Source organism: Scylla paramamosain, chromosome 21, assembly GCF_035594125.1.
Source record: "Scylla paramamosain isolate STU-SP2022 chromosome 21, ASM3559412v1, whole genome shotgun sequence".
Taxonomy (NCBI): Eukaryota; Metazoa; Arthropoda; class Malacostraca; order Decapoda; family Portunidae; genus Scylla; species Scylla paramamosain.
In genome coordinates, this window is record NC_087171.1 from 13,757,317 (window position 1) to 13,785,012 (window position 27,696).

Below are 27,696 nucleotides of genomic sequence, written 5' to 3' on the forward strand. Positions count from 1 at the left end.
TGGAAGGGAACACAACGAGGGGTTGGTGAGGGTCAGTGTTACGAGATAAGCATCGCAAGACACATAAAAGTTATGGAAAGCAGTGCACACGAGACCATGAAAGTTATGACAGGAGAGCACTGATTTGATTGGAGCCCATATTTACAAGCATTCTGAGGCCTGTTTTCAAAAGCTACAAAGGTGATTATTAGGATTTTCATGGGTGTTGCTATTCGTTCATTACTTTTTTTATTGACCTTGCAAATTCTTGTTAATTTGTCACTAGAATCATGAAAGTACTCTTGAAAGCCGCAATAACATCAATAATTTACACTAGCGCCATTTAGGTATACGATCAATCGAAGTAAAACGCTTCAGTATTTGAAAATACGAATCCTGGTGGTGTATTCTGAAACGCTTCGTTCACACATCAGAAATATTTTCAGAGGCCACAAAGATTGGCCAGATTCTCATAAGGTACTTTCCTTCGATGAGTGTGTGAGCGTACCATTTGCTGTAGCTGACAACTGTAATTAAGTTTCTCATCTTATGGTGTCTGACGCTATTTGCGTAAAAAAATCAATCAAATCAAATCAAATCAAATCAAATCTCTCTCTCTCTCTCTCTCTCTCTCTCTCTCTCTCTCTCTCTCTCTCTCTCTCTCTCTCTCTCTCTCTCTCTCTCTCTCTCTCTCTCTCTCTCTCTATATATATATATATATATATATAACTATCTATTTATTTATCTATCCATCTGCCTATCTGTTTGTATATCTATCTATCTGTCTGTCTGTCTGTCTGTCAATCAATCAATCAATCTATCTATCTATCTATCAAACAATCTGTCTATCTATCAAACTATCTATCTACCTATCTGCTTGTCTGTCTATATCCGCATGGTGCTGTGTAAAATGCGACACATACCATGCGTGACAAATCCTCAATACCTTACAGGGTTGTTGGCTGGTAGCATTATCGCCACGTGCACCTGTAACAATCCTCAAGAACTTTATTGTGGAACTCGCGGCACGTCCCATTCGGTCAGCCGTCACTTCACTCGTTCCCGAAGCTGCCGTCTCCTCGATGCTCACGTACTCCGCACCAGTAACCTATACTTAAGCTCAAGTATTGCGTCTGAAGCACGGTAATGTCTGCTCCTTTTGCTTCACGGTCACCTATGTACTTGCGTCCCTTCCCGCGTATTCAAGAAACACTTTGCTCTCTCACTATGACTATTTTCAAAGACCACAGAGATGATTAGCCAGGTTCTCAAGACTGTTTCCACTTTTGATAATGTTGAAATCTTGTTAATCTGACTAGAGCCATAAAAACACCTTTAAGACCCGTGTAATTTTAATTAGAGCCTTTTGAAAGCAATATAGGTGCAGAGCATAACTGTTTCAGAATATGATCATAGGAATCCGCGAAAAAAAGTCGATATTTTAAACACCGAGTTCTCATCAGGACTATTTTTTCAAAGGCAACATAGATGATGAGAAGGATTCGTATGTGTTTTTCCCACTGATGATGCTAAATTCGTATTAAATTATTACGAAATCTATGAAAACATACTTGAACGTCCCTATAACTATCACTGGCGCCTGTTGAGAGTTGTCGAAGTAAAGAGTAGGAATGTTTGATGTTACGGTCCGAATCAACTGATTCGTACATGGCAGAGCTGATTCATCCGGGAACTGCTTGATTGATGATGGAGTTGGCTTAAAACGTTTTTTAATCCTCACTCTCTCTCTCTCTGAAATTATATATATATATATATATATATATATATATATATATATATATATATATATATATATATATATATATATATATATATTATATATATATATATATATATATGGGATTAGTATGTTTGATGTAGGTATATCACATATTCTTTATTCATCCAGGACTATTTCTCTATTTGTAAAATGTTGATTAAAACATGAAAACAAAAGTAGAGGCAGTGGCGAGATATCCGATACAAAAACATCTTTTAATCATATCACCTGTATATTATTTGAGAAAGATATCAAAGCTCTTCTCTTACCATAACTGTACCCATTATGTGGCCAAACAGGAAAAGAAAGTATTTTATTGGACCGTCTCTCTGTCATGTCAAGGAAACAGTCTTTTTAATATGAGATCAAAAAGTTTTTCCAGCAAATACCTTTTAATTTTTCTAGGTTTATTGTAATAGATTCTAATACTGTACATCATTTAAAATCTTTGAAAACACCTATTAACTCGTCTGCCTGGCGGATTAAGCTTACACGACAAAACAAAACTGTATATATATATATATATATATATATATATATATATATATATATATATATATATATATATATATATATATATATATATATATATTGATTTTTTTTTCACATCTGAATTACATAAAAGTATTTGTATATATATCCCTAAATGTAATTTTTACGTTTATTTAGGTAACGTGGAATGTTCTTAGTTTAATATTAATGTCATCCTCTTAAAGTTTCTACTTGTAAATCATCTTGCACAAATTGTTGAACAAACACAACAAAACAAAAGCCAATTGCTGGTTTTAAGTCTAGCTGTTTTATTTTTGAGAAATTTTATCCCAATATATTTCACTACATAGTGCCGTTCCCTGCTTCTGAGTAACTGAGTGACAGTCAACACAGAACTCACTGTTGCTTGGTTAAAGGTTGAGTTATTTTCCCCATTTACCTCCACTGTATTCGTCTTTTTTTCTCCCTTAATTCAAAGTCCTCTGATCTGCTTATAGTCTCCTTGCACAATCTGACAACTGATAGATCCTTAACAAATCAGAGGACTTGAGATTAAGATGAAACATAGAAAACAGAAAGGAGGAGCAAAAGCTCACTCGACTTTTGACCACGACTGTAAAGCGCCCGTCATGGCTGTAAATAATTATAATGTGATGAGCATTAACTTGATAGCCTGTCATCTCTCATCCACTCCACGCCTTACGCAGGGGATCTACTGAACATGACGTGGAATGTTACATAATGTCTGATCTCGGCGCTGCAAAATTGTCTTAGAGTTGCCAATGATGTTGTAATGTAGTGAAATATTTTATGATAAAACTCGTTTCTGGAAAAAAAAAATGCAAAACTAAAAGATAATAATAATAATAATAATAATAATAATAATAATAATAATAATAATAATAATAATAATAATAATAACAATAATAATAATAATAATAGTAATACGAGTACCAACACCAACACGACTATCACCAACAAGAACACCAATAATAAAATAAAAACAAATGCACTCGAGGACAATATCAATGTGAGATAAATTACGATAAGAATACACTTCTGCATTACTATTCTTGCTTATGTATTACGTACTTACTCTATCTTAATGCTATATGGCACTACAGAATCTTAAAACATCCTCTAAAAGGCAGAAGACCAACACATGCGTCCAGTTTTTGAATGGAGTGAAAAATATTTATGACGCAGACACAGTTATAAAAGATGTTCGTAATTATTACATTATAGCACTCAGACTGTCTTGATTGGCCCCTTATATATATATATATATATATATATATATATATATATATATATATATATATATATATATATATATATATATATATATATATATATATATATATATATATATATATATATATATATATATATTTCATTTGAGAAAATCCGTAATCTGATTAACGTGTGTGACTCACACTCAAGACTCAAGTCGTGTGTCAGTCACCCAAGCATTACACCTCACATCACTAAACCAGAGGCGACGTGGACTTTGTTAGCTATTACTACGCCCTCCCACTGGTAAGCGAAACTGTATTTTCTGTTGATTGAGTGCATATTTCATTATTATGCGTATCATTACTGTCGCTATTGTCATTATTGTATAGAGAATATACTGGGAGGTTATAGGTACAGATAATAATACACAGGAATTTTACTATCTTACGTAACATAAAAAAAAAATATATATATATATAGTTTCACCTTACAAGAGGCTCTTGAAATTTTGCAAATTTATCCTTTCTTATGCTGCGATTTTGAGGCGCTGGCTATACAGCGATTAACATTACTTATTTATAATAGGTCGCAAATTCACAATCAAAAGCTTAGAAAGTGTGCTTCAAAATCTACAAAAATGCATGTAGGGGAAATTCTGACGAAGCTGATGCTTAAAACCTTATGACTTAAGAATTATATAACCCTATGGCAATAACAAATATACTAGTTTTCACACACTGCACTTGTCTTCAAGTGGTATAGGAGTTATAACAAGGGTGACATAAGGAAAATTTTCAGGATCAGTAATCAGGATAGAACAAGAAATAATGGGTCTAAACTTGAAAAATATTAAATTAAAAAAAGATAAGGAGGAATTAGTTCTTAAATAAGTTAGATTAGAAAAAAAAGAGATAAGAAGGAATTAATTCTCAAATAGAGTGATGGATGAATGGAATGGACTCAGTAATCAGGTTATTAGTGCTGAGTCATTACAAAACTAAAAAAAAAAAAAAAAGAGAGAGAAAAAAAAAAAAAAAAGACAAATTTATGGATGGGGATGATAGGTGGAAATAAATAGACCTGATGGCTTCTTGCAGCTTCCCTTATTTTCTTATGTCCTTGTATCGTAAGTAAATGTAGAAGTTAACAATTGTTTGGAATAAGGCATGCGGTCAGACATCGGTACCATTTAGAACAGCTGCTTGCTTCCAACAACCTACAGTTTCGGTCACCATGTAACAAGAAGTTATTGCTTCATGTCCCTTGAGTAAATATCACTATCACCACCTCGACAAACACGCTAAGGTTCAACATGACACCTGGAAACGATCCCTAATAGCCATGACAGGGAACACTAACCACCTTTGACGTCTTTTTATTCAATCATCTTCCTTTTCATTATGTCTTTCGTGGGAAGTATATATGCAGGTTGAGAGTAAGCTGCTACACAGTCACCGACCAGGGCTTCTCACCTTTCGAAACCGCGGGCTCGATCTGCAAAAATAAGTTGAATCATCATCATCATTATTAACAACCACGTTTATTATAAAAAAAAAAAAAAAAGGAAAAGGGGGGAGATGAACTCAAGAAAAAGGAAAGAAAGAATTGAGCAGAAAACGCTGGTGAACTGGTGAATGATTGGCTCGTAGATGAAGCAAGTGTCGCGGTGAATGGCTGTATTTGATAATGGAATTCTTATCTCTAGAGCCATCCGCGGCATCCACCCTTCTTTGCATGTACTAGGCTCCATATACTTTAGTCGCTACAACGACAGGTTGCTATGTTTGGACAGAATTTCAAAATTTATAATACCTGGTTACTCCAGTAATATAGAAGCAGATTACACATACGTGAGCATCTGTGACTGTTGTAGTTTCACTCTAAGATTAGTAAATTTGAACACCACTATCGTCTACAAATCTTAGCATAGTCATTTTGGGGATTTTCAACGACTGTAGGAAACTTTCTTTTTGTGCCACTATTGTCACAGATGAGCTGCCACCCCTTCTTTGACCTCAACTTGCCGACCTGCCCACTGCTAACACTAATTGCCCTCCCACTCTTGGACATTCCATTGAAACACTGAAAAAAAAAAAATATTCTGAAGGCGGGAAAAATAGGACGAGAAGAGATATTCCAGAGGCATCAAACCTCTGGCAGGACACTAACGGGAAATCCAAGTTCCGACACAATACTAATACCAAAGCCCACGTGGAATTTGATCTGCCTTGAGTCCTATCACTACACTCACCTTTTTTGTAAGGAAGTCCTGGCACGCCATTCGAATGTGTTCAGCGGTGGCTGGAGAGTCGAAACGGAAGATGTCCTGAAGACCATGATCCTTCCTGGCAGCTTCTACGGCGTTCCTGATTGCGAAGAAGACCGAAGCTGCCAGGAACAGTGGCGGCTCCCCCACAGCCTGTAACATAACTCCGCATTAGTTGTTGAAGTGCTTCCCTGCTTTTTCTCGTACGCACCATAAACATTTGACCATAGATGTTAGTTTACTGTACAGTAGTTTCATTTTTCCATTTCTCTCTATCTATGCGCTTTTCTTGTGCCTTATGATCCTTTGGGTCAATCTGAATAGAAACTAAAAATAATACGACATTGAGCAACAATAACGCTCGTATCATTAGCTTATTTCAGGCGTTGAAATCCTTTTTCTCACTTCACTCGTGTAAGAAATATATAATTGAGAATGCGAGGCTTTCAGTTTCACAGAATGCTGTTTTTCTCCCATTCCTGTGTTTGATGTCTTGGAGAGTGACATCACGCATGCAGAACAAATATTTTCAGACATAATTGATCTCTCTCTCTCTCTCTCTCTCTCTCTCTCTCTCTCTCTCTCTCTCTCTCTCTCTCTCTCTCTCTCTCTCTCTCTCTCTCTCTCTCTCTCTCATTACCTTGGAAGAGAAGACTGCCCGTGGATTGGGAGCGTCGCGGAGGAGAGACACGTTCAGTTTGTGAGGGATACTCTGGAAACCTGCACAAAAAGAAAAGACAAAAGGCTTTCATAATATTGCCATAAAAAGCAGCTACTCCGTTTGTGGGATGAAAAAAATGGCAATTGTTCTACGTTAAACAATGCATTATTTATCATTAAATATTTAGTTAAGAGTTAGGCTGAAACTCTTACAACATTCTTTTGATTCTTCTTCTTTGAGGACTGGCACCTCAGTGGGCATTTTTAAATATACATTATGTTGCCCTTGGCCGGTGTCACTCTTAAAAGATATATATAAAAAACATAAAAAAGGAAAACTGACCCGGGATCTTGTAAGCTCCAGGGCCACGTGTGAGAAGGGCACCGGAGGGGGAGTAGCGCAGTTCCTCCATGGTAAAGAGACCCAGGCCCTGCATGAAGGCGCCCTCCACCTGGCCCACATCGATGGCCGGATTGAGGGAGTCCCCCACGTCCATCACAATGTCAGTCTGCAGCACCTGCATTGTTGGATAACAATAAATAGTCACTGATACTACTTTTGTTATGTAATAAATAATGCTAACTTATTTTTGTAGAAGCTACCCATTGTTTTAGTTATCCATTTATTCATTTTCATTTTTTTACATTTAAAGATTCAATATCAGAATAAAACTAGATACACGAATAGTGTTTTATATCACTGCAAGGTATCATCATGGATACATACAGTGCTGACAGGCTCCACACCACCTACCGAATGGTCTCCCGTCAGGCAGTCTATCTCTACCTCACTCACGGCTGCTCCATAACAGAAGTAGTTGAAGTTGCCTGGCTCGTGGGTCTCAAAATTGTACCCCCAAATACCAGGCGTGCTGAGGAACACAATAGGGGAGATGATGTCAAATCAATCCAATAAAATGTTTTGGGTGAAAGTAAAAGTTGAGGAAAGTGATCCGAGGCAGAGACCAGTAAAGCCTTCCATTGATTTTAGCAATATTTCCACAGCGATTACATGCATCTTCGTTGGAATGTTTAAGATATAAAGCCTGTGACAATATTCTTTGTAGGAAAAAACTGTTTCCTTTTTAATTATTGACACACATTAATGAAATTAATTATATTTTTCAATTCTTTTGACATCCCATAATGATTTCTTATAATTACGGTCCATATAATAACGCATTGTTAGTGAACCTACAGCCTTTCATGATTAAGAAATACTACATAAAGTTAGACTGAATGTACCTAAAGGATATTGAAGCCATTGGTTACATCAATACCAAAGCCAATCTCTCTCTCTCTCTCTCTCTCTCTCTCTCTCTCTCTCTCTCTCTCTCTCTCTCTCTCTCTCTCTCTCTCTCTCTCTCTCACGACATCAGTTTCCAACAGACAAGCAAACAACTACACGTTCATAATAAAACGGAGTGAGCGTTATGACTACCACCGCCGCAGCACTTACTAGTAGTAGCCCGTGGCGGAGAGCGAGATAGTCTCCAAGAAAGCTCTTTCCACCCAAGACTTCCAGCCTGCTTTGGGATCTTTGGCGATGATAGGCTTTAGCCGCTCCTTGATCTTATTGCAGGCTTCCTGAGACAAAACAAAATGATGGCAGTCTCAACAACGGATCTGAGTTTGTTAGTGGTATACTGTAATCTTGGCTTGTTCACCATCACTTTCCTCACTAAAATAGCTTATCTTAAATCCACTCAAGATTACTGAAAGTTGTAAGTAATAAACATGTGGACTTGTTCATTAACTTAAGTTCATTGCACTTAATAAAATTTTACTACCAATCCTTTCCGGATACCAAATGAACCCGGCCGGTGTCCAAATTACCTCATTAAATACCACCTTCACGTGCGTACAATCCTCCTTAACTTTGGTATTTATCTTTGTTTTAAATGTACATTAATGTTTTTGGAAGCTTTTACTGGCCTAGAACTATATAAGAACTGTTTATACCCCCTTCCTCACTCCCTCAAGGCAAGCACTCACCAGCACCGCCATCCCGTTGATATCTGAGGAGACCGACGCTGCAGTGGGACTAGTGTTGGGCACCTTGTCCGTCACCGTCTCGGAGATGTGGATCAGGTCAGTGGGGATGCCAAGGGCTCTGGAGGCTACCTGTATCAGACGCACCCAATCACTTCAATGCTGATTTAGTACATGTGATGCTCTCTCTCTCTCTCTCTCTCTCTCTCTCTCTCTCTCTCTCTCTCTCTCTCTCTAGTAAGTTTATAACAATGAAGTATATGATTTTACCCACCCAAAATATATCGTTCGTTACAGTGTGGCGTGTGTAAGTCTGTAAAATTACCACAACGCCTGAAGTAACCAGTGCATACCTGTATCATCTTGGTGTGGAGGCCTTGACCCATCTCAGTGCCGCCGTGGGAGAGGAGGACAGAGCCGTCCCTATAGATCAGAATCAGTGCCCCGGCCTGGTTGAGCCACGAGAGTGTGAAGGATATGGAGAACATGACAGGAACCACTGATACTCCTCTCTTCTTGTATGTGTGTTCACTGCAACAACAAATACATTCTGCCATCAGTGTGTGAAAAAAAGTTTTGGCAAGATTTATTTTCCTCACCATAATGGACTGGGCTCGTACTTTTTGCGTCTGACCTCGATTACATGTAATTTAGGGTAATTTATCAGGATTTTTAAGGGTGTTTTTACGATTCTAGAGATAGTCTAACATGGAGGAAAAAAAAAAACACGAGAATCTGACTCTGTAGCTTTTGATATTAGTACTTATGAAAGTCCAAAGCGTCTAAGAATATGGACCTTGGTTTCTTATTGCTATCTAAGGGTGAGAGTTGGAAACGTTTGGAGCGAGTTGTTTTGGGAAGGCTTATTTTCTACGGTCCAATCTTATTTCTATTTCACCTGTTGAATTTCTGTACGTTGGCGCGAAGGGTGCTGTAGTCAGACTGGTCAAGAACCTCCTCCCAGCACCGGCTGACTGTGCACCTTTCAATCACCTGGCCGAAGTGGGTTGTGTCCCCTGACTTGTACAAGTTTCTTTCTCGCACCTGTTGGTATGTGCCGGAGGCATCATCATACAGTACCAGGGACCATATTCTGAAACACTTCTAGCCGCATCTCCACTGGCTAAGGGAAAAAAAAAAAAAAAAAGCTCACAGAGATACCGGTCCCCGAACAGGGCCCAAGGAATTCAAGTCGTAGGAAGGTAGAAATACAGAAGTAGGTAGGGAGTTCCAGAGTTTACCAGAGAAAGGGATGAATGATTGAGAATGCTGGTTAACTCTTGCATTAGAGAGGTTGACAGAATAGGGGTGAGAGAAAGAAGAAAGTCTTGTGCAGCGAGGCCGCGGGAGGAGGGGAGGCATGCGGTAGGCAAAATCAGAAGAGCAGTTAGCATGAAAATACCGGTAGAAGACAGCTAGAGATGCAACATTGCGGTGATGAGAGAGAGGCTGAAGACAGTCTGAGGAGAGGAGTTGATGAGACGAAAAGCTTTTGATTACACCCTGTCTAGAAGAACAGCATGAGTGGAATCCCCCAAACATGTGAAGCATACTCCATACATGACTGGATAAAGCCCTTGTACAGAGTTAGCAACTGGGGGATGAGAAAAACTGGCGGAGACGTCTCAGAACACCTAACTTCACAGAAACTGTTTCAGCTAGAGATGGGATGTGAAGTTTCCAGTTTGGATTATAAGAAAAGGACAGACCGAGGATGTTCAGTGTAGGAGATAGGAACAGTTGAGTGTCATTGAAGAAGAGGGTATAGATGTCTAGAAGGTTGTGTGAAGTTGATAGATGGAGAAATTGAGTTTTTGAGGCATTGTACAGTACCAAGTTTGCTCTGCCCCAATCAGTAATTTCAGAGATATTAGAAGTCAAGCGTTCTGTGACTTCCCTGCATGAACTGTTTACTTCCTGAAGGGTTGGACGTCTACGAAAAGACATGGAAAAGTGCAGGGTGGTATCGTCAGCGAAGGAGTGGATAAGACAAGAAGTTTGGTTTAGAAGGTCTTTGATGAATAATAGGAAGAGAGTGGGTGACAGGACAGAACCCTGAGGAACACCACTGTTAATAGATTTAGGAGAAGAAGAGTGACCGTCTATCACAGCAGCAACAGAACGATCAGAAAGGAAACATGAGATGAAGTTGCATGAGATGAAGTTGCAGAGAGAAGGATAGAAGTTGTAGGAGGGTAATTTGGAAAACAAAGCTTTGTGCCAGACTTTGTAAAAAGCTTTTGTTATTTTAAGGCAACAACAAAAGTTTCACCAAAATCTCTAAAAGAGGATGACCAAGACCCAATATCGAAAGCCAGAAGATCACCAGTAGAGCGGCCTTGATAGAACCCATACTTGCGATCAGATAGAAGGTTGTGAAGTGCTAGACGTTTAAGAATCTTCCTATTGAGGATAGATTGAAAAACTTTAGATAGGCAGGAAATTAAAGCAATAGGATGGTAGTTTGAGGGATTAGAACGAACACCCTTTTTAGGAACAGGCTGAATGTAGGCAAACTTCCAGCAAGAAGAAAAGGCAGATGTTGACTGACAGAGCTGAAAGAGTTTGACTAGGCAAGGTGCAAGCACGGAGGCGCAGTTTCGGAGAACAATAGGAGGGATCCCATCAGGTCCATAAGCCTTCCGAAGGTTTAGGCCAGTGAGGGCATGGAAAACATCAGTGAGGAGAATTTTAATAGGTAACATGAAGTAGTCAGAGGGTGGAGGAGAGGGAGGAACAAGCCCTGAATCGTCCGAGGTAGAGTTTTTAGCAAAGGTTTAAGCGAAGAGTTCAGCTTTTAGAGATAGATGTGATAGCAGTGGTGCCATCTAGTTGAAATAAAGGAAGGAAAGAAGCTAAGTTATTGGAGATGTTTTTGGCTAGATGCCAGAAGTCACGAGGGGAGTTAGATCTTGAAAGATTTTGACACTCTATTAATGAAGGCGTTTTTGGCTAGTTGGAGAACAGACTTGGCATGGTTCCGGGGAGAAATATAAAGCGCATGAGATTCTGGTGATGGAAGGCTCAAGTATCTTTTGTGGGCCACCTCTCTATCATGTATAGCACGAGAACAAGGTGTGTTAAACCAAGGTTTGGAAAGTTTAGGTCGAGAAAAAGAGTGAGGAATGTACACCTCCATGCCAGACACTATCACCTCTGTTATGCGCTCGGCACACAGAGACGAGTCTCTGACACGAAAGCAGTAGTCATTCCAAGGAAAATTAGCAAAATACCTCCTCAGGTCCCCCCAACTAGCAGAGGCAAAACGACAGGGGCATCTCCACTTAGGGGATCCTGAGGAGGGATTCAAGCAATAGGACAAGATACAGATATGAAATTGTGATCGGAGGAGCTCAACGGAGAAGAGAGGGTGACAGCATAAGCAGAAAGATTAGAGGTTAGGAAAAAGGTCAACAATGTTGTGCTTATCTCCAAGACGGTCAAGAATATGAATAGGGTGTTGCATCAATTGCTCTACGTCATGGAGGATAGCAAAGTTGAAGGCTAGTTCACCAGGATGGTCAGTGAAGGGAGAGGAAAACCAAAGCTGGTGGTGAATACTGAGGTCTCCAAGAATGGAGATCTCTGCAGGTCAGAATGTGCTCCACTTTGGAAGTTAAGTAGTCAAAGAATTTCTTATAGTCAGAAGAGTTAGGTGAGAGGTATACAGCACAGATAAAAATTTAGTTTGAGAGTGACTCTGTAGTCATAGCCAGATGGTGGAAAACTCGGAAGATTCAAGAGTGTGGGCACGAGAGCAGGTTAAATCGGTGCGCAAATAGACACAACATCCAGCTTTGGATTGGAAATGAAGATGGAGAAAGTAGGAGGGAACAGAAAAGGGGCTACTGTCAGTTGCCTCAGACACCTGTGTTTCAGTAAGGAAAAGAAGATGATGTTTAGTAGATGAGAGGTGGTGTTCTGCTGATTGAAAATTAGATCTAAGACCGCGAATATTGCAAAAGTTAATGAAGAAGAAGTTGAGGGGGGAATCAAGACACTTAGGGTCGATACCAGGGGAGCAGTTCGACCTGGGGACATTTGTAGTCCACTCCCCAGATGGGAACTCCGAGGCTGGTGTAGGAGTCGCCATGATAATTTTGAATTTTGAGTAAAGGGTGTGTGTGTGTAATTAGGTGCATGTAGTTTTGTGTGAAGGAAGAGAGTTGTCTTTAGAGGGCAGGCTGTGACTGCCCCCTTGTGTTGTGAGACACAAAGGGAAACGTTCAGTGAGGTCACAGCCGGGTTTAATGATAAGTCCACAGCACCCCCTGATCCAGTGTTTCAGACCTCACTGGGAATAATTATCGTTTTAGCAGGTGCCTACTACCTCCCATTTTCAGAAAGCTCTATTTCAAGTAACGCGGGCTTTTAAGGATGTTTTTTTGGTGGTTTCAGTGACAGATTAATATGATTAACAACATTATGAACATAAGAAAGTTTCTTCAGAACCCGGCTAATCATCTCTATGGCCTTGGAAAATCATCGTGGTGGGAGAGCAGAGCTTTTCTGAATACGGGGCCAAGACCAATGAATTTTTCCTCTTGATCCTGCATCGTGCGCACTGAGAATGCTTGTGGTAGTAAAAAAAGGAGAGGTCTCTACTTTTTCAGTGGCTCTCTCTCTCTCTCTCTCTCTCTCTCTCTCTCTCTCTCTCTCTCTCTCTCTCTCTCTCTCTCTCTCTCTCTCTCTCTCCTTACAATGTACTTTTCAAGTCGTAATGTGTAATTACCCAAAGTAGTGACGTCACAGTCAAGTAAATATCACATCTATAACTCGAACGGGAATTAATAGGTAAACTGGAATGACATCACTTCTTCCAGAACATAAGACAAATGCATAGCTTGTGAAATTTTTCCTATTAATGAAATTCTGCTTAATTTTTTAAACATAAATATAGAAATATACCATGTGAACTGAATAAATCAATCCCAGATGTTTTGTACAATGATTTGGCCCTCATTTGAAAACTCCACTATCTCGTTGACTGTCGTGGTGGTGGTGGTGGTGTTAGTTAGTGATGGTGGTAATATGACATGATAGGTGCAATAGCAGGAACACTCACCACTTTGGGGTCCATATGGAGGTGTTGGGCCACGCGCTCCATTATGTCCTCGCTGCAGAACATGCCTTGTGGTGCCCCAAAGCCGCGGAACGCCGTGTTGGAGGGAAGGTTGGTCTTACAGGCGTACCCGGTTGTACTCACATTCTGCCAGCTATCACACACACACACACACACACATACGGAAGAAAAAAAAGTAGTCACTCTTGATTATAATCACCAGTGCTATCATACAATAGTATGATCACAAAACAAATACAACCCATAGTTATCCCTCACAATGGCCTGAATTTAACAATAGATATTTCGCATTAGTAAGTTTGCTTTTTATTTGTTTTCTTTTTTTCGTTACATTATTTATAAACAAATGTGTGGATGATAAACGGAAGCAGTGGCGACCGTCCCTTAGAAAGCCATACAATACGCACACACACACACACACACACACACACACACACACACACACACGCACACACACACATAAAACATATTGAAAAACATGGGTAGGAAACATCGTTGAACAATTAAAAGAAACAGGAATGAGATAGAAAAAAAGAAGGCAGAACAGATATCGTGGATAGAGATGAGATACGTTTCGCTGTGGTTGTCTGGGATAAGCAAGGAGGCAGCAGGGACAAGTGAAGAAAGTCCAGGGAGACCTTTGTAAAACAGACAATGTACTTATTATCACTCGTTTCTTTTCTTTTTTTTTTTCTCTCTTTTTAAGGAATGTTTTCATAATTTTCTTGTTATGCTGTCCTCTCTCATTCTTTTTCATTCCTTCCCTTCGAACATTCTCATGCATCAATGGCCATCTTAGCTGTAAAGTCTCTTACATGTTGAGTTTATTTAGTGGTTCCTTGGCGTGATTTCTTGCCTAATTTTACTGACACGCTGCTCAATATACCCCGAGTGTTCATCTATTTTCTTCGAGGGCGGCCACACTTGCTCTAAGCATATGTTCATATTGCAGGCCTAACCTAACTTTACTGGCAAGCTGCTTAGTATACCCGAGTTTCCATTTTATCTTCTTCAAGAGTAGCCACACTTGCTCCAAACAGATGTTCATAATTATAACGTACAGGACCTCGTAATTTTTGCGTCTAACCCCGATTACATACAATTTAGGATAATTTATCAGGATTTTCAAGGGTGTTTTCATGATTCAGGAAATTGTTTAACAAGAAAAACGAGAAAACATCATGAGAATTCGACTAATCACCTCTGTGGCTTTTGATATCGGTCCTCATCAGCGTCCAAAGCGTCTAAGAATACGGACCTTGGTTTCTTACATGTACCGAGCACCAGTGTTCGAATCATCTGGTGTGGAAAGGGCCAGGAAATATTAACATGAATCTATTATGCCAGACAAGTCGATTGCGACATTCTATTAAAAAAAAGTAAATAAGTAAGTAAATAAACAAATAGATAATAATAATACTAATACTAATAATAATAATAAAACAAATCACTATCCCTTAGTTGTACTGGCAACACATCATCTGCCGAGTAGAGGCTTCGACATGTGTAGTCCACCTTATTTTCACATCTCTGTTTCCAAGACTTAATACGGGACAGTGCTTGAAACGATGTTCCAGTGTTGTCTGTGACATCCTGCTAGCATGTGTGCATGACATGTTTACTTTATACGCTGAGCCGTGATTCAAAGTTCTAGGGGAGGTGTGGCTGCATTACTTGTGACAACTAAACTTTGACGAGAATGACTATAAGGAACTGAATGCTGCCTTCTCCTATTGCATGAATTTAATATCACTACTATAAAATTTAGGCAAATACTAAGGACAACAATAAGAGTTAGCAGTTATGCGGTAGGTATAGCAGGGAATAACATGAACAGAGGCGGTCGGCACTCAGCGGAAAGAAAAAGATAAGATGGAGCAAGAGGAGGAGGAAAAGGAAGAGGGAAAGAAGTAGTAGGAGGAAGAAGTATAGTAGATGCATAAGGAAGATGAATGATCAAACGAAGCAGGATCAGATAGAGCACTGACTTGTACGCGTTGCAGGTGCTGTAGAGGGAGCGATGCACCACAGCAAAGGACAGGTCTTGGGTGTTGCCAGAGTTTGCGTATAAGTGCAGGTCGGCTGCTTTGATTATTCCCTGGTCCGTGAAGCCAACGCGCCAGCGACATAGGAAGGGGTGGCGGCCTCCGGTGATCACCATGTCCTCGTGACGGTCCAGCATGATACGTACGGGACGACCTGTGCTGTGAAGGGTAGATGGTTCATATCATAATCTCTCTCTCTCTCTCTCTCTCTCTCTCTCTCTCTCTCTCTCTAGCTATGACGTGTGTTATTCACTCACGGTCGTTTGCTGGTCTCGTGACACAGCCAGCCCTTCCCACTACGGAAAGAGCCCAGAGCTCATAGTGACCGATCTTTGGCCAGGACTGAAGGCCATTCACACACCACAGACCGAGACAGCGATATCACAACCCCTCGGCTTATGAACCATATTCTGAAGCTTCAGCACAGCACCTCCACTACTTTTCAAAGGTTCTAACTAAAACCACACAAGTTTTTAAAGGTGATTTTATGGTTCTAGTTCTAAATTAACAAGAATTTTATATTATCAACAGAAGAAAGTCTTGAGAACCCGGTTAATCATCTCTGTGACCTTTGAAAATAGTTATAATGAGACAACAAATCGTTTCTGAATACAAACGTATATCCCACACCTACTTGATGCTTACAAAAGTGGCTTACCATTTTCCTCTTCGCTCCCGAGACTCAACCGAGGCCTTCTCTGTTCCGAACTGAGCGTCCTAACCATTATACTAGGACCATTATACTATGTACTGTGTGCGAATAAGGTTATTTTACTTACATACTTGCAGCGACGCAGATAGGAACACTGATGGTGGTACTACGTGTTTCTTTCCCGCCAAAGCCGCCGCCTAGCCTCTTGACGCGACACACCACTTTGTTGTTCGCCACGCCCAGCGCCTTAGCCACCGCCAGCTGGGTTTCGCTGGGGTTCTGAGTAGTTGAGATAATTTCCATTTCTCCATCCTCACCCTTGGGTATCGCGATGTGGGCATTAGTTTCCATATAGAAATGTTCCTGGCCACCAATGTGAGTCTCCCCTTCTAGAGTGTATGGCGCGGCCTTAAGGGCGGCCTCCGCGTCTCCCCTCTTCATGGTCCACTTATTCCACCACGATTTCTTATCGATGGCATCCTGGAACGGAATAAAAACATTGTAGCAAGTCTGTGTTGAAAAAGACAAGCGCAAATTCATCGTAATATTGAGCTTTCCATGTGCTATGATAATAGTTTTCCACAAGTGGATATAAATCTAAATAGGTGATCCAAGGTTTCCTACAGTGGCACGCTACTCACTTGGATCGTGATGATGGGGGTGTCTAGATCTTCATAGTTTACCCTGACGAGCCTGGCTGCCCTCTGAGCGGTGGGTTGGTCCTTTGCCACCACAACCCCCACTACTTGTCCCATGCAATCCACCATCTTCGATGCAAACACCTCGTAATCAAGTATTTGGTTTCTCTCCTCTGCAGTGTCACAGGAAAACGAAAAATACACCATCGATAAAACGACAAGTGCCACTGGTGAGCACAGTAATCTTTGCCTCTCAAGATACACAAATCACATTTAGTCTTGAAATTTTGCCATGGAAGATTTAGCATTATATTTTACCGCTTTCCATTTTTCTCAGCATTCTGAATTTACAGCAATACATTCATCACCAATGCGGCGCGCGCGCGCGCGCGCGCGCGCACACACACACACACACACACACACACACACACACACACACACACACACACACACACACACACACACACACACACACACACACCATAACTCACCTGAGAGATCCCGAGCACAGATGAACCTCTCCACTCCTTCTACCTTGAGGGCTTCAGATTCATCTATACCAAGAATTTTTGCGTTAGCGCGTGATGAAAGAACCAAGGCGGCGTAGAGCTCGTTGACGAAGGGTGGCATGTCGTCAATGTAGACAGCCTCTCCGGTGGTCTGTTTGAAGGCCGAGGTGTGCACGATGGGACGCCCGATGGGGTCTATCTGACTTTGCCCGGGACTCACCTGTAGAATAGCAAAACTCCAGGGTGCAGAAACTGACCGTGAGGGATACTTGATTTTTTTCCCCTCGTGTGTGTGTGTGTGTGTGTGTATGTGTGTGTGTGGACAATGAAGGTGTCTAGGCTAAGACTGTGACGTCCTGTCCAATCTATCAACTTTATTGCAAGACCTTCATCTTTGGTCCATTCCAAATACCACTGCTGTCTTCTTGTTTTTGTTTCCTTTCATCACACCTTCTATACTCCTCTAAGTAAGAATATTATGGTATCAAAAATTGTATTTGAAATGCAGATATTTTCACAGGAACGAAAATACTTAAGCATTAGCACGCCACTCCTCGGCATCAGACATCCGCTGCCTATGAACAATTCGCCAGTTAGTAATCATCTAAGTTTGTACTGTATTGGGAAAATTCTTATCTGTTATAAAAAAAAAAAAAAAAATGCATGATAAAAATAGAAAACTAGTGATATTTTTTTACAGCATATAAAATCTTAATTCCTACGAAAAAAAAAAAAAAAAAAAAAAAACTGACATCCACCAGTTTGCGTCATCACTGAGGCTTATATCAGGTTAGTTTTCTCAACAGTACTCGTGCTTCTCCATACACGCATGAAACGCTCACTGCAACTTTACTTTGAAAGACATTATTATTATGAAAGCACCGAAGGGAAAGGTGAGATTTACCCTTTGGAAAAGCTGGCTGCTGGAGGGCTCCGTGTACTGGTGAGGACTCACGGCGAGCTGCTCGTCATGCGTAAGAGGCGCCACCAACTCTGGTAGGATCTGGTTCAGTAGTCCCCGCACGCTCAGGTAAAATTTGAAAAAAAAGCTGGAACATTTATTAAAATCTATTATTATAGAAAAAAAAATCATAATTATTAATAACTGCCATTTTGTGCGAACTGGTGCAAGAAAATAACAGAAAGGAACCAATGCCGCTGGCATCTCTCTACTCGTGGACAGAGACGTACTATCGCATCGGTGAGTGAGATAAAACAGAAACCCACCCGAAGAAGAGCGCGAAAATAACAGAGAGACAACACTACCATCAATGACTGTTCACATACCTGAGGGTGAGGGCCCTGCGGTACTCCACCATGCCTCCTGGCGCGGAGAAGGCAAGCGGCAGATCACGCGTCAGCTGTGACGTGCCATCTTCCAGCAAAGATGCATCCCACTTGCGGCCAACCAGCTCCTGGAATGGGTTAGATCGCCACACGTATTTAAAGAAAATAAATATATAAAAAATAAATAAATAAAAATAAATCGTTTAATACGTCTTGTCCTCACAATTCACAAAAAGTTGGATATTGCACTGGCTTGCGAACACAACACTAAATACGGCCAATAAACGTTCGAACTTGCTTCTGGAGCCAGTATGTCCACCGGGAAGCAGCACAACACGCACATCTCCTACAAGAAGACTAATCGACTCTGCTCTTATTCCTTGGGCCTCTCAAACACGTAGCCTCGACAGTTTTTATTTTTTCCTATACATTCTACTCTTGCGCACTGAGTCACTCTTATCATCCCTCCTCTCTTTCAGGTATTTCAACACTATTCTTTTTTTTTTTTTTTGTGGGAGAACTCCCTCTTATATTTACATCTACCTCGCTTGAAATACATGCCCATTGTCATCTCACTTCCTCCCATTTTCTCCACAGGATCGAACCTAAACGTGTTACATCTGAGCATCTCTACCATATTAATTCCTTCAGCTTCAACACAAATATCAAACCATTTACATTTCCGTTGCTGTCACCACCCATCCTAATTACACCACAGTCACCTTCCGGATAACTCTTCTTCACTGCCAGAATCCTACACCTTAAATCTGTATCCATAACATGAATGTACGCATGTATGTATGTATGTGTACCATCATTCGTACCTGATATTTATTCTGCTGTTTTCAAAGTATAACACGCGTCCTGTATCTACCAATGAGTGGCCCTCTGCTTCAGCTAATCATACAGCGAACCTTTTTTTTTTATTTTTCTTTTACGTATCGCTGATAAGGAGCATACATTTCAAGGAGATCCCAAGCCATAAAAAGCACCGAAGATATTCCAGGGTCAACTATCCACTCCACTGCGGCATCACGTGAAAGAAGATAATTGCTAGACTCTTCAGGCACTTATTTTACAATTTAAGAGCAATAGCATTATATTTTCCCTAATAATCGGAATTTAGTCAGACATTACTATTTTACAACTTTGACGGAACTTTCTTCACTGAAGCTTCCTGTCATAGCATTATATACCAAAGCTTGTAAAAAGAAAATAAATAAAAACACGCGTAAAGGAATATTCGTAATGTTATATACTCCTAGTTAACAAGGCCAATCATTTTCAAAAATTATTCACATATATTTCCGTAAAAACACAAGGGATCACAAGACGGACAGTCACGCAATGGATCAACCTGGCAACAGGTAGACATTAATAACTGGCACAGTAAATAATACAAATAAATAGATAAATCAAACAAATAAAATAGGCCAAAATATCGTTAGACACTGTAGAGAAGGATTACCTGGCCTGCTGCTGTAAGACCTAAGGAGGCAGCACATGACGATTCATACATTGTTCGGATTTTTTTTCTCTACATCCCCTTTATAAGAGGGTGACACCCGTCATCTCCTGTAACATGGGGGCTGCCATGACAGGTACTGCCTTACACTAGACCTAAAGTCCTGATGTCCCGTTATCCCCCGCCCTATTCTTCCCTTCACGATCCATTTTTCCTCGTTAATGAAACAAGTAATGAGAGAGAGAGAGAGAGAGAGAGAGAGAGAGAGAGAGAGAGAGAGAGAGAGAGAGAGAGAGAGAGAGAGAGAGAGAGAGAGAGAGAGAGAGAGAGATTACAATATTATTAAATAAAAACAAAAGTTAATGCGAGCTTAATGTTATCAGTCTTATTCTTTATTAGCAGACACGCGTCCAGTGTCTTGTTTAGCTGTGACGAGTATTTAAATCAAGGATTTCCAAAGAGTTCTTTAAAAAATAAATTTCTTATCTGAAAAAAATTTCATATTGTAACGAGGTTCTCAGCAAAACTCTTTAGAGATACAAATACTCCAAAAAATAATGAGTTTAAGATTGATATGAATAAATAAAATATGTCGAGCAACTCCAACGTAGCGGTTGTTTTCGGTCATCCCAGTATTACAAACAAAATTAACTATTACCCGGCTGAAAAAAATAAATAAATAAAATAAATAAAAAGAAAATAAATAAAATAAATAAAATAGAGATATCGACTTTTAAGCGTAGTCAGATGCAGATCTACGTAATGATAGCTTCCGTGGAAAAGGAAGTTACAGATTATAGATTATGCCTGTAATGAGATACATATAAAAAAAAAGGAAATAAAAAAAGGAAGATACGTATGTGTGTGTGTGTGTGTGTGTGTGTGTGTGTGTGTGTGTGTGTGTGTGTGTGTGTGTGTGTGTGTGTGTGTGTGTGTGTGTGTGTGTGTGTGTGTGTGTGTGTGTGTGTGTGTTACATGAACAAGAGCACGTAATACCTTCATGGTGCCAAGGGCCATAACGGTGGTAGGAGCCATTCCGCCGAAGGCCAGATCAAGCTTGAGAACCTCGATGGAATCTGGGCGAAACACAACCTTGCAGCCAGCGTTCACAATAGCGATGTCATCCTCCCGCCTGCGTGCTTGTTTGTAGCCGAAGAAGTACTCGTTCTAACGGAGCCGTGGAGCATGGGGGAGAAAACACTAATGAAGAAGTGAATTCCACACCAAAATTGGAAAACATAATATGAGTATTTGGAATATATGCAATAGGGGAGAGTCTGGAAGATACAAATTGGGAATGGATAATCGCATTGGCAAGTAAACGAGAAGTTGCATGTGTGTGTGTGTGTGTGTGTGTGTGTGTGTGTGTGTGTGTGTGTGTTTATGTAAGAGGGACACTGGCCAAGGGCAACAAAAATCCAATAAAAAAAAAAAGTGCACTGAGATGCCAGTCCCATAAAAGGGTCCAAAGCGGTAGTCAAAAATTGAAGGATAAGTGTCTTGAAACCTCCCTCTTGAAGGAATTCAAGTCATAGGAAGTGGAAATGCAGAAGCAGGCAGGGAGTTCCAGAGTTTAGCAGAGAAAGGGATGAATGATTGAGAATACTGGTTAACTCTTGCGTTAGAGAGGTGGACAGAACAAGGGTGAGAGAAAGAAGAAAGTCTTGTGCAGCGAGGCCGTGGGAGGAGGGGAGGCATGCAGTTTGCAAGATCAGAAGAGCAGTTAGCATTAAAATAGCAGTAGAAGACAGCTAGAAATGCAACATTGCGGCGATGAGAGAGAGGCTGAAGACAGTCAGTTAGAGGAGAGGAGTTGATGAGACGAAAACCTTTTGATTCCACCCTGTCTAGAAGAGCGGTATGAGTGGCACCCCCCCAGACATGTGAAGCATACCCCATACATGGACGGATAAGGCCCTTGTACAGAGTTAGCAGTTAGGGGGGGTGAGAAAAACTGGCGGAGAAGTCTCAGAACACCTACCTTCATGGAAGCTGTTTTAGCTAGAGATGAGATGTGAAGTTTCCATTTCAGATTATAAGTAAAGAACAGACCGAGGATGTTCGTTGTAGAAGAGGGGGACATTGAAGAAGAGGGGGGATAGTTGTCCGGAAGGTTGTGTCGAGTTTTTGAGGCAATAAACAATACCAAGTTTGCTCTGCTCAATCAGAAATTTTAAAAAGATCAGAAGTCAGGCGTTCTGTGGCTTCCCTGCGTGAAATGTTTACTTCCCGAAGGGTTGCATGTCTATGAAAAGACGTGGAAAAGTGCAGGATGGTATCATCAGCATAGGAGTGGATAGGACAAGAAGTTTGGTTTAGAAGGTCATTGATGAATAATAAGAAGAGAGTAGGTGACAGGACAGAATCCTGAGGAGCACCACTGTTAATAGATTTAGGAGAACAGTGACCGTCTACAACAGCAGCAATAGAACGGTCAGAAAGGAAACTTGAGATGAAGTTACAGAGAGAAGGCTAGAAGCCATTGGAAGGTAGTTTGGAAATCAAAGCTTTGTGCCAGACTCTATCAAAAGCTTTTCATATGTCCAAGGCAACAGCAAAAGTTTCACTAAAATCTCTAAAAGAGGATGACCAAGACTCAGTAAGGAAAGCTAGAAGATCACCAGTAGAGCGGCCTTGACAGAACCCATACTGGCGATCAGATAGAAGGTTGTGAAGTGATAGATGTTTAAGAAACTTCCTGTTGAGGATAGATTAAAAAACTTTAAATAGGCAGGAAATTAAAGTAATAGGATGGTAGTTTGAGGGATTAGAACGAACACTCTTTTTAGGAACAGGCTGAATGTAGGCAAACTTCCAGCAAGAAGGAAAGGTAGATGTTGACAGACAGGTAGATGTTGACAGACAGAGCTGAAAGAGTTTGACTAAGCATGGTGCAAGCACGGAGGCGCAGTTTCGGAGAACAATAGGAAGGTCCATAAGATTCCGAGGGTTTCGGCCAGTGAGGGCATGGAAAACATCATTACGAAGAATTTTTATAGGTAGTATGAAGTAGTCAGAGGGAGAAGGAGAGGGAGGAACAAGCCCAGAATCGTTCAAGGTTGAGTTTTTAGCAAAGGTTTGAGCGAAGAGTTCAGCTTTAGAAATAGATGCGATAGCAGTAGTGCCATCTGGTTGAAATAAAGGAGGGAAAGAAGAAGAAGCTAAGTTATTGGAGATGTTTTTGGCTAGATCCCAGAAGTCACGAGGGGAGTTAGATCTTGAAAGACTTTGACACTTTCTGTTAATGAAGGAGTTTTTGGCTAGTTGGAGAAAAGACTTGGCATGGTTCCGGGCAGAAATATAAAGTGCATGAGATTCTGGTGATGGAAGGCTTAAGTACCTTTTGTGGGCAATCTCTCTATCATGTATAGTACAAGAACAAGTTGTGTTGAACCAAGGTTTAGAAGGTTTAGGTCGAGAAAAGAGTGGGGAATGTACGCCTCCGTGCCAGACACTATCAGCTCTGCTATGCGCTCAGCACACAAAGACGAGTCTCTGACACGGAAGCAGTAACCATTCCAAGAAAATTCAGCAAAATACCTCCTCAGGTCCCCCCAACTAGCAGAGGCAAAGCGCCAAAGGCACCTTCGCTTAGGGGGATCCTGAGGAGGGATTGGAGCGATAAGTCAAGATACAGATATGAGATTGTGGTCGGAGGAGTCCAACGGAGAAGAGAGGATGACAGCATAAGCAGAAGGATTAGAGGTCAGGAAAAGGTCAAGAATGTTGGGCGTATCTCCAAAGAATACGAGTAGGGTGCTGCACCAATTGCTCTACGTCATGGAGGATAGCAAAGTTGAAGGCTAGTTCACCAGGATGGTCAGTGAAGGGAGAGGAAAGGCAAAGCTGGTGGTGAACATTGAAGTCTCCAAGAATGGAGATCTCTGCAAAAAGGAAGAGTCAGAATGTGCTCCACTTTGGAAGTTAAGTAGTTAAAGAATTTCTTATAGTCAGAGGAGTTAGGTGAGAGGTATACAGCACAGATAAATTTAGTTTGAGAGTGACTCTGTAGTCGTAGCCAGATGGTGGAAAACTCGGAAGATTCAAGAGTGTGGGTACGAGAGCAGGTTAAGTCATTGTGCACACAAAAGCAACATCCTGCTTTGGATCGAAAATGAGGATAGAGAAAGTAGGAGGGAACAGAAAAGGGGCTACTGTCAGTTGCCTCAGACACCTGAGTTTCAGTGAGGAAAAGAAGATGAGGTTTAGAAGAGGAGAGCTGATGTTCTACAGATTGAAATTTAGATCTTAGACCACGAATGTTGCAGAAGTTAATGAAGAAGTTAAGGGGGGTGTCAAGACACTTAGGGTCGTCGTCAGAAGGGCAGTCCGACCTGGAGACATTTGTGGTCCACTCCCCAGATGGGGACTCCGAGGCTGGTGTAGGATTTTCAGTGAAAGGTGTGTGTGTGTGTGTGTGTGTGTGTGTGTGTGTGTGTGTGTGTGTGTGTGTGTGTGTGTTATTAGGTGCTTATGGTTTTGTATGGAGGAAGAGAGTTGTCTTTAGAGGGCAGGCTGTGACTGCCCCCTTATGTTGTGAGACACAAAGGGAAACGTTCAGTGAGGTCACAGCTTGGTTTAATGATAAGTTCACAGCACCCCCTGATAGACCTCACTGGGAGTAATTATCGTTTCGTGTGTGTGTGTGTGTGTGTGTGTGTGTGTGTGGAGTTACCTGCTGGGTGAAGGGAATGTTAATGTTTATCAGCACTTCTTGCGGATGAACGACTGTCCTTCTATAGCCCGTGAAAAAGGTGTGGTCCAGAGTCACTTGACGCTCCCCTCCATCTGTAGAAAATGCACATCCTTTCCTGCCTCCCTCCTTCTAACACAAAACCTCCACATTATTCGCATCACTCACTTTGCGTAAAATCTAAATTCCTGTTCATACACTCACCACGGCAAGGCAGTCTCATGAACTGTGAACAACAAGCTCCACACAATGTAATGCATTAGTAAAATGGCATACAAATACAGAGTTAAACAGATTATAATGTAGCACATAGATCAGAATAACAAAGTTTGTGAAATAACACGTGAAGCTACCGCACCGCGATACAAGTCGATGATTTCATAGCCAAAGATATAACATTGAGAGAAACAACACTTCATACTGACTTTTGGAGTGCAGCGTCAGCGTGGCGCCAGCTGCTGTCAACAAAGGGTTGAGATCGCTGATTGGCGAGGCGGTCATGATGTTGCCGCCAATAGCCTGCAGGAGCCACATGCATAATATTAATCATGTTTGAAAGATATATAAAGAAAACTAAGAAGAAAATTTATGTCATACGTGCCTACCATAACTTTTCATGCTTTCAACAAAATACTAACGTCATCATGACAACAGTACGTCGCAACACCTTAACGATCCAAGATTAAAAAAAAAAAAAAAAAAAAGGAAGATAGAGAGAGGGGTTCTTACTGCTGCGTTCCTGATCTGCTTCCCGGCGAACCAGCGGAGCATTTCAATGATGGCGGCGAATACCCGAGTCCTGCTTTCTGTTTATTTGGGGAAGGAAAACCATAGTTGACTCAAGCATGACGTACCTCAAGTAAACAAAAGATAAGCGCGGAGACAAGAGGTGGAGAATATCTATATGTAAAGGATACTTCATTAACACATCATTGCAGGAAAATTAACCATAAAAATTCAGATGGAACAAAGAATGCAATAATTAGACAGTGGTACGTGATGTAGCTGAGGAGTGTCACCAAGTAGCTAGATGAATATATACATGTATACATGATAATTTATAAAATTCTACGTATTTTTTTATTAGTAAGCATTTAAGTATGCATGATGTTACTCAGGGATCCAAAGTGTCTTGCAGATCCTGTAGAGCAGTGGTTTTTAACCTGGGTTCGATCGAATCCCAAGGGTTCGGTGAGTCGGTCTCAGGGGTTCGGCGGAGGTGTGTGTGCATGGTTCATTTTGGGCGCTATTTTATTTTTCCAACAACAAAGGATTCGGTGAATACACGTATGAAACTTGAGGGGTTCAGTACCTCCAATAAGGTTAAGAATCACTGCTGTAGAGCCTTGAATTGATGAAGACGTGAATATCTACCTGCTCACTCGTTACTTAATCCTTTGGCTGCTCATGACGGTGATTACAGTATTGCATTTGATCAAGTAACCCTAAGTAATTTCACAAAGCAAAAGCTAAGTAACATACACTATAAAAGCCTTACTAAATGTTCGATCGCCTCCTTTACCGGCTGTTATCTTTCTAAATTATAACCTAAATTTGTATATGGCCAACTATTAAACTGAGGAAAGACCATAGCATTCATAAAGTTAATCGCGAGGTATTTCCTTGGACCAGGTTATATATAGGTGGAATTAACCTTGTAAATAAATAAATAAATAAAAGATTACATGAATTTTCGAGTTGAGAAAAAAGGTTGAGATAACGAAGAATATATATGCAGTGAATACATGTAATAGTAAATGCATTCCACTGAAATCTTCTATAAATTCACTAAACCAAGCAATACGTTCAAAAATGTTTTAAAAATTTATTTTATTTTATTTATTTATTTTATTTTATTTTATTATTTATTTTTTATTTTTATTTTTTATTTTTTTGTAAATTCATAATGTTTCATACCTACTTATATAATGAGCTTTCTATTATCTATCGAAATTGATCCATTAGTACACAATTAATTTTCAAAATCTACTTAAAAACAGGTGCTAAAATAGTGAGAGAGAGAGAGAGAGAGAGAGAGAGAGAGAGAGAGAGAGAGAGAGAGAGAGAGAGAGAGAGAGAGAGAGAAAAAAACGAGGTGTATTTAAGAAAATAAATAAATAAATAAAATAGAGGAAGCGATGATGGAGACGTGACAGTAAAAGTGTCGTTTGAACAACGCTCCACCACCCCCCCTCAAAAAAAAAAAAAAAAAAAAAAATGTGTTCAGATGTAAGGCGGGTGGAGATGGTGGCGCGGATTTAACGATGAGGTGCTTCACTTGGTGCACTCATTAAGTATATTTTGTAATGGCATATTGTAATATCAGCATTAAACACCTTCAGACGCACGCAGCAGGGAAGTGACCACAAAAGCCGTCTGAGAGCATTCTTCAAAAGAACGTGAGAGTCGCTACCGTCAGCGGATCAAATTACACACACACAAAAATTAAATAAATAAAAATGAATAAATAAATAAAAATAAATAAATAAATAGATAAATAAATAAATTAATAAATAATAATAATAATAATAATAATAATAATAATAATAATAATAATAATAATAATAATAATAATAATAATAAAGAAAAAATAGATAAAAGTTTTCTTTTTGTCAGAATTATTAATTACTACATGAACTTAAAACCTGTGCTAGGAGGTTGCTGTTGTTGCTGCTGCTGCTGCTGCCACTACTACTACTACTACTACTACTACTACTACTACTACTACTACTACTACTACTACTGCCAACAACAACAACAACAACAACAACAACAACAACACTACCACCATCACCATCAACAACAACAACAACAACAACAACAACAACAACAATAATAATAATAATAATAATAATAATAATAATAATAATAATAATAATCAGTCACTTCGTACATGATCCATCTAATCCTGTGTTCTCC

General features: G+C 40.2%; 1 protein-coding gene across 1 annotated transcript in view; it reads right to left on the bottom strand.

Annotated features, from left to right (window-relative positions):
* Positions 1-2,149: 2,149 nt before the first annotated feature.
* LOC135111060 (xanthine dehydrogenase/oxidase-like) overlaps positions 2,150-27,696 on the bottom strand; it is a 48,273-nt gene continuing 22,726 nt past the window's right edge. The window contains exons 9-28 of the mRNA XM_064023973.1: positions 25,507-25,583; positions 25,203-25,296; positions 24,760-24,872; positions 21,081-21,251; positions 18,620-18,747; positions 18,237-18,381; positions 17,315-17,552; positions 16,827-16,996; positions 16,313-16,665; positions 15,477-15,692; positions 13,471-13,621; positions 9,304-9,449; positions 8,759-8,936; positions 8,409-8,537; positions 7,873-8,000; positions 7,168-7,285; positions 6,757-6,931; positions 6,394-6,473; positions 5,739-5,906; positions 2,150-4,981 (exon numbers count right to left, since the gene is read on the bottom strand). Of these exons, the coding sequence (XP_063880043.1) occupies positions 4,931-4,981; positions 5,739-5,906; positions 6,394-6,473; positions 6,757-6,931; positions 7,168-7,285; positions 7,873-8,000; positions 8,409-8,537; positions 8,759-8,936; positions 9,304-9,449; positions 13,471-13,621; positions 15,477-15,692; positions 16,313-16,665; positions 16,827-16,996; positions 17,315-17,552; positions 18,237-18,381; positions 18,620-18,747; positions 21,081-21,251; positions 24,760-24,872; positions 25,203-25,296; positions 25,507-25,583 (3,029 nt within the window). The 3' untranslated portion in view covers positions 2,150-4,930. The remainder of the gene's footprint in view (positions 4,982-5,738; positions 5,907-6,393; positions 6,474-6,756; positions 6,932-7,167; positions 7,286-7,872; positions 8,001-8,408; positions 8,538-8,758; positions 8,937-9,303; positions 9,450-13,470; positions 13,622-15,476; positions 15,693-16,312; positions 16,666-16,826; positions 16,997-17,314; positions 17,553-18,236; positions 18,382-18,619; positions 18,748-21,080; positions 21,252-24,759; positions 24,873-25,202; positions 25,297-25,506; positions 25,584-27,696) is intronic.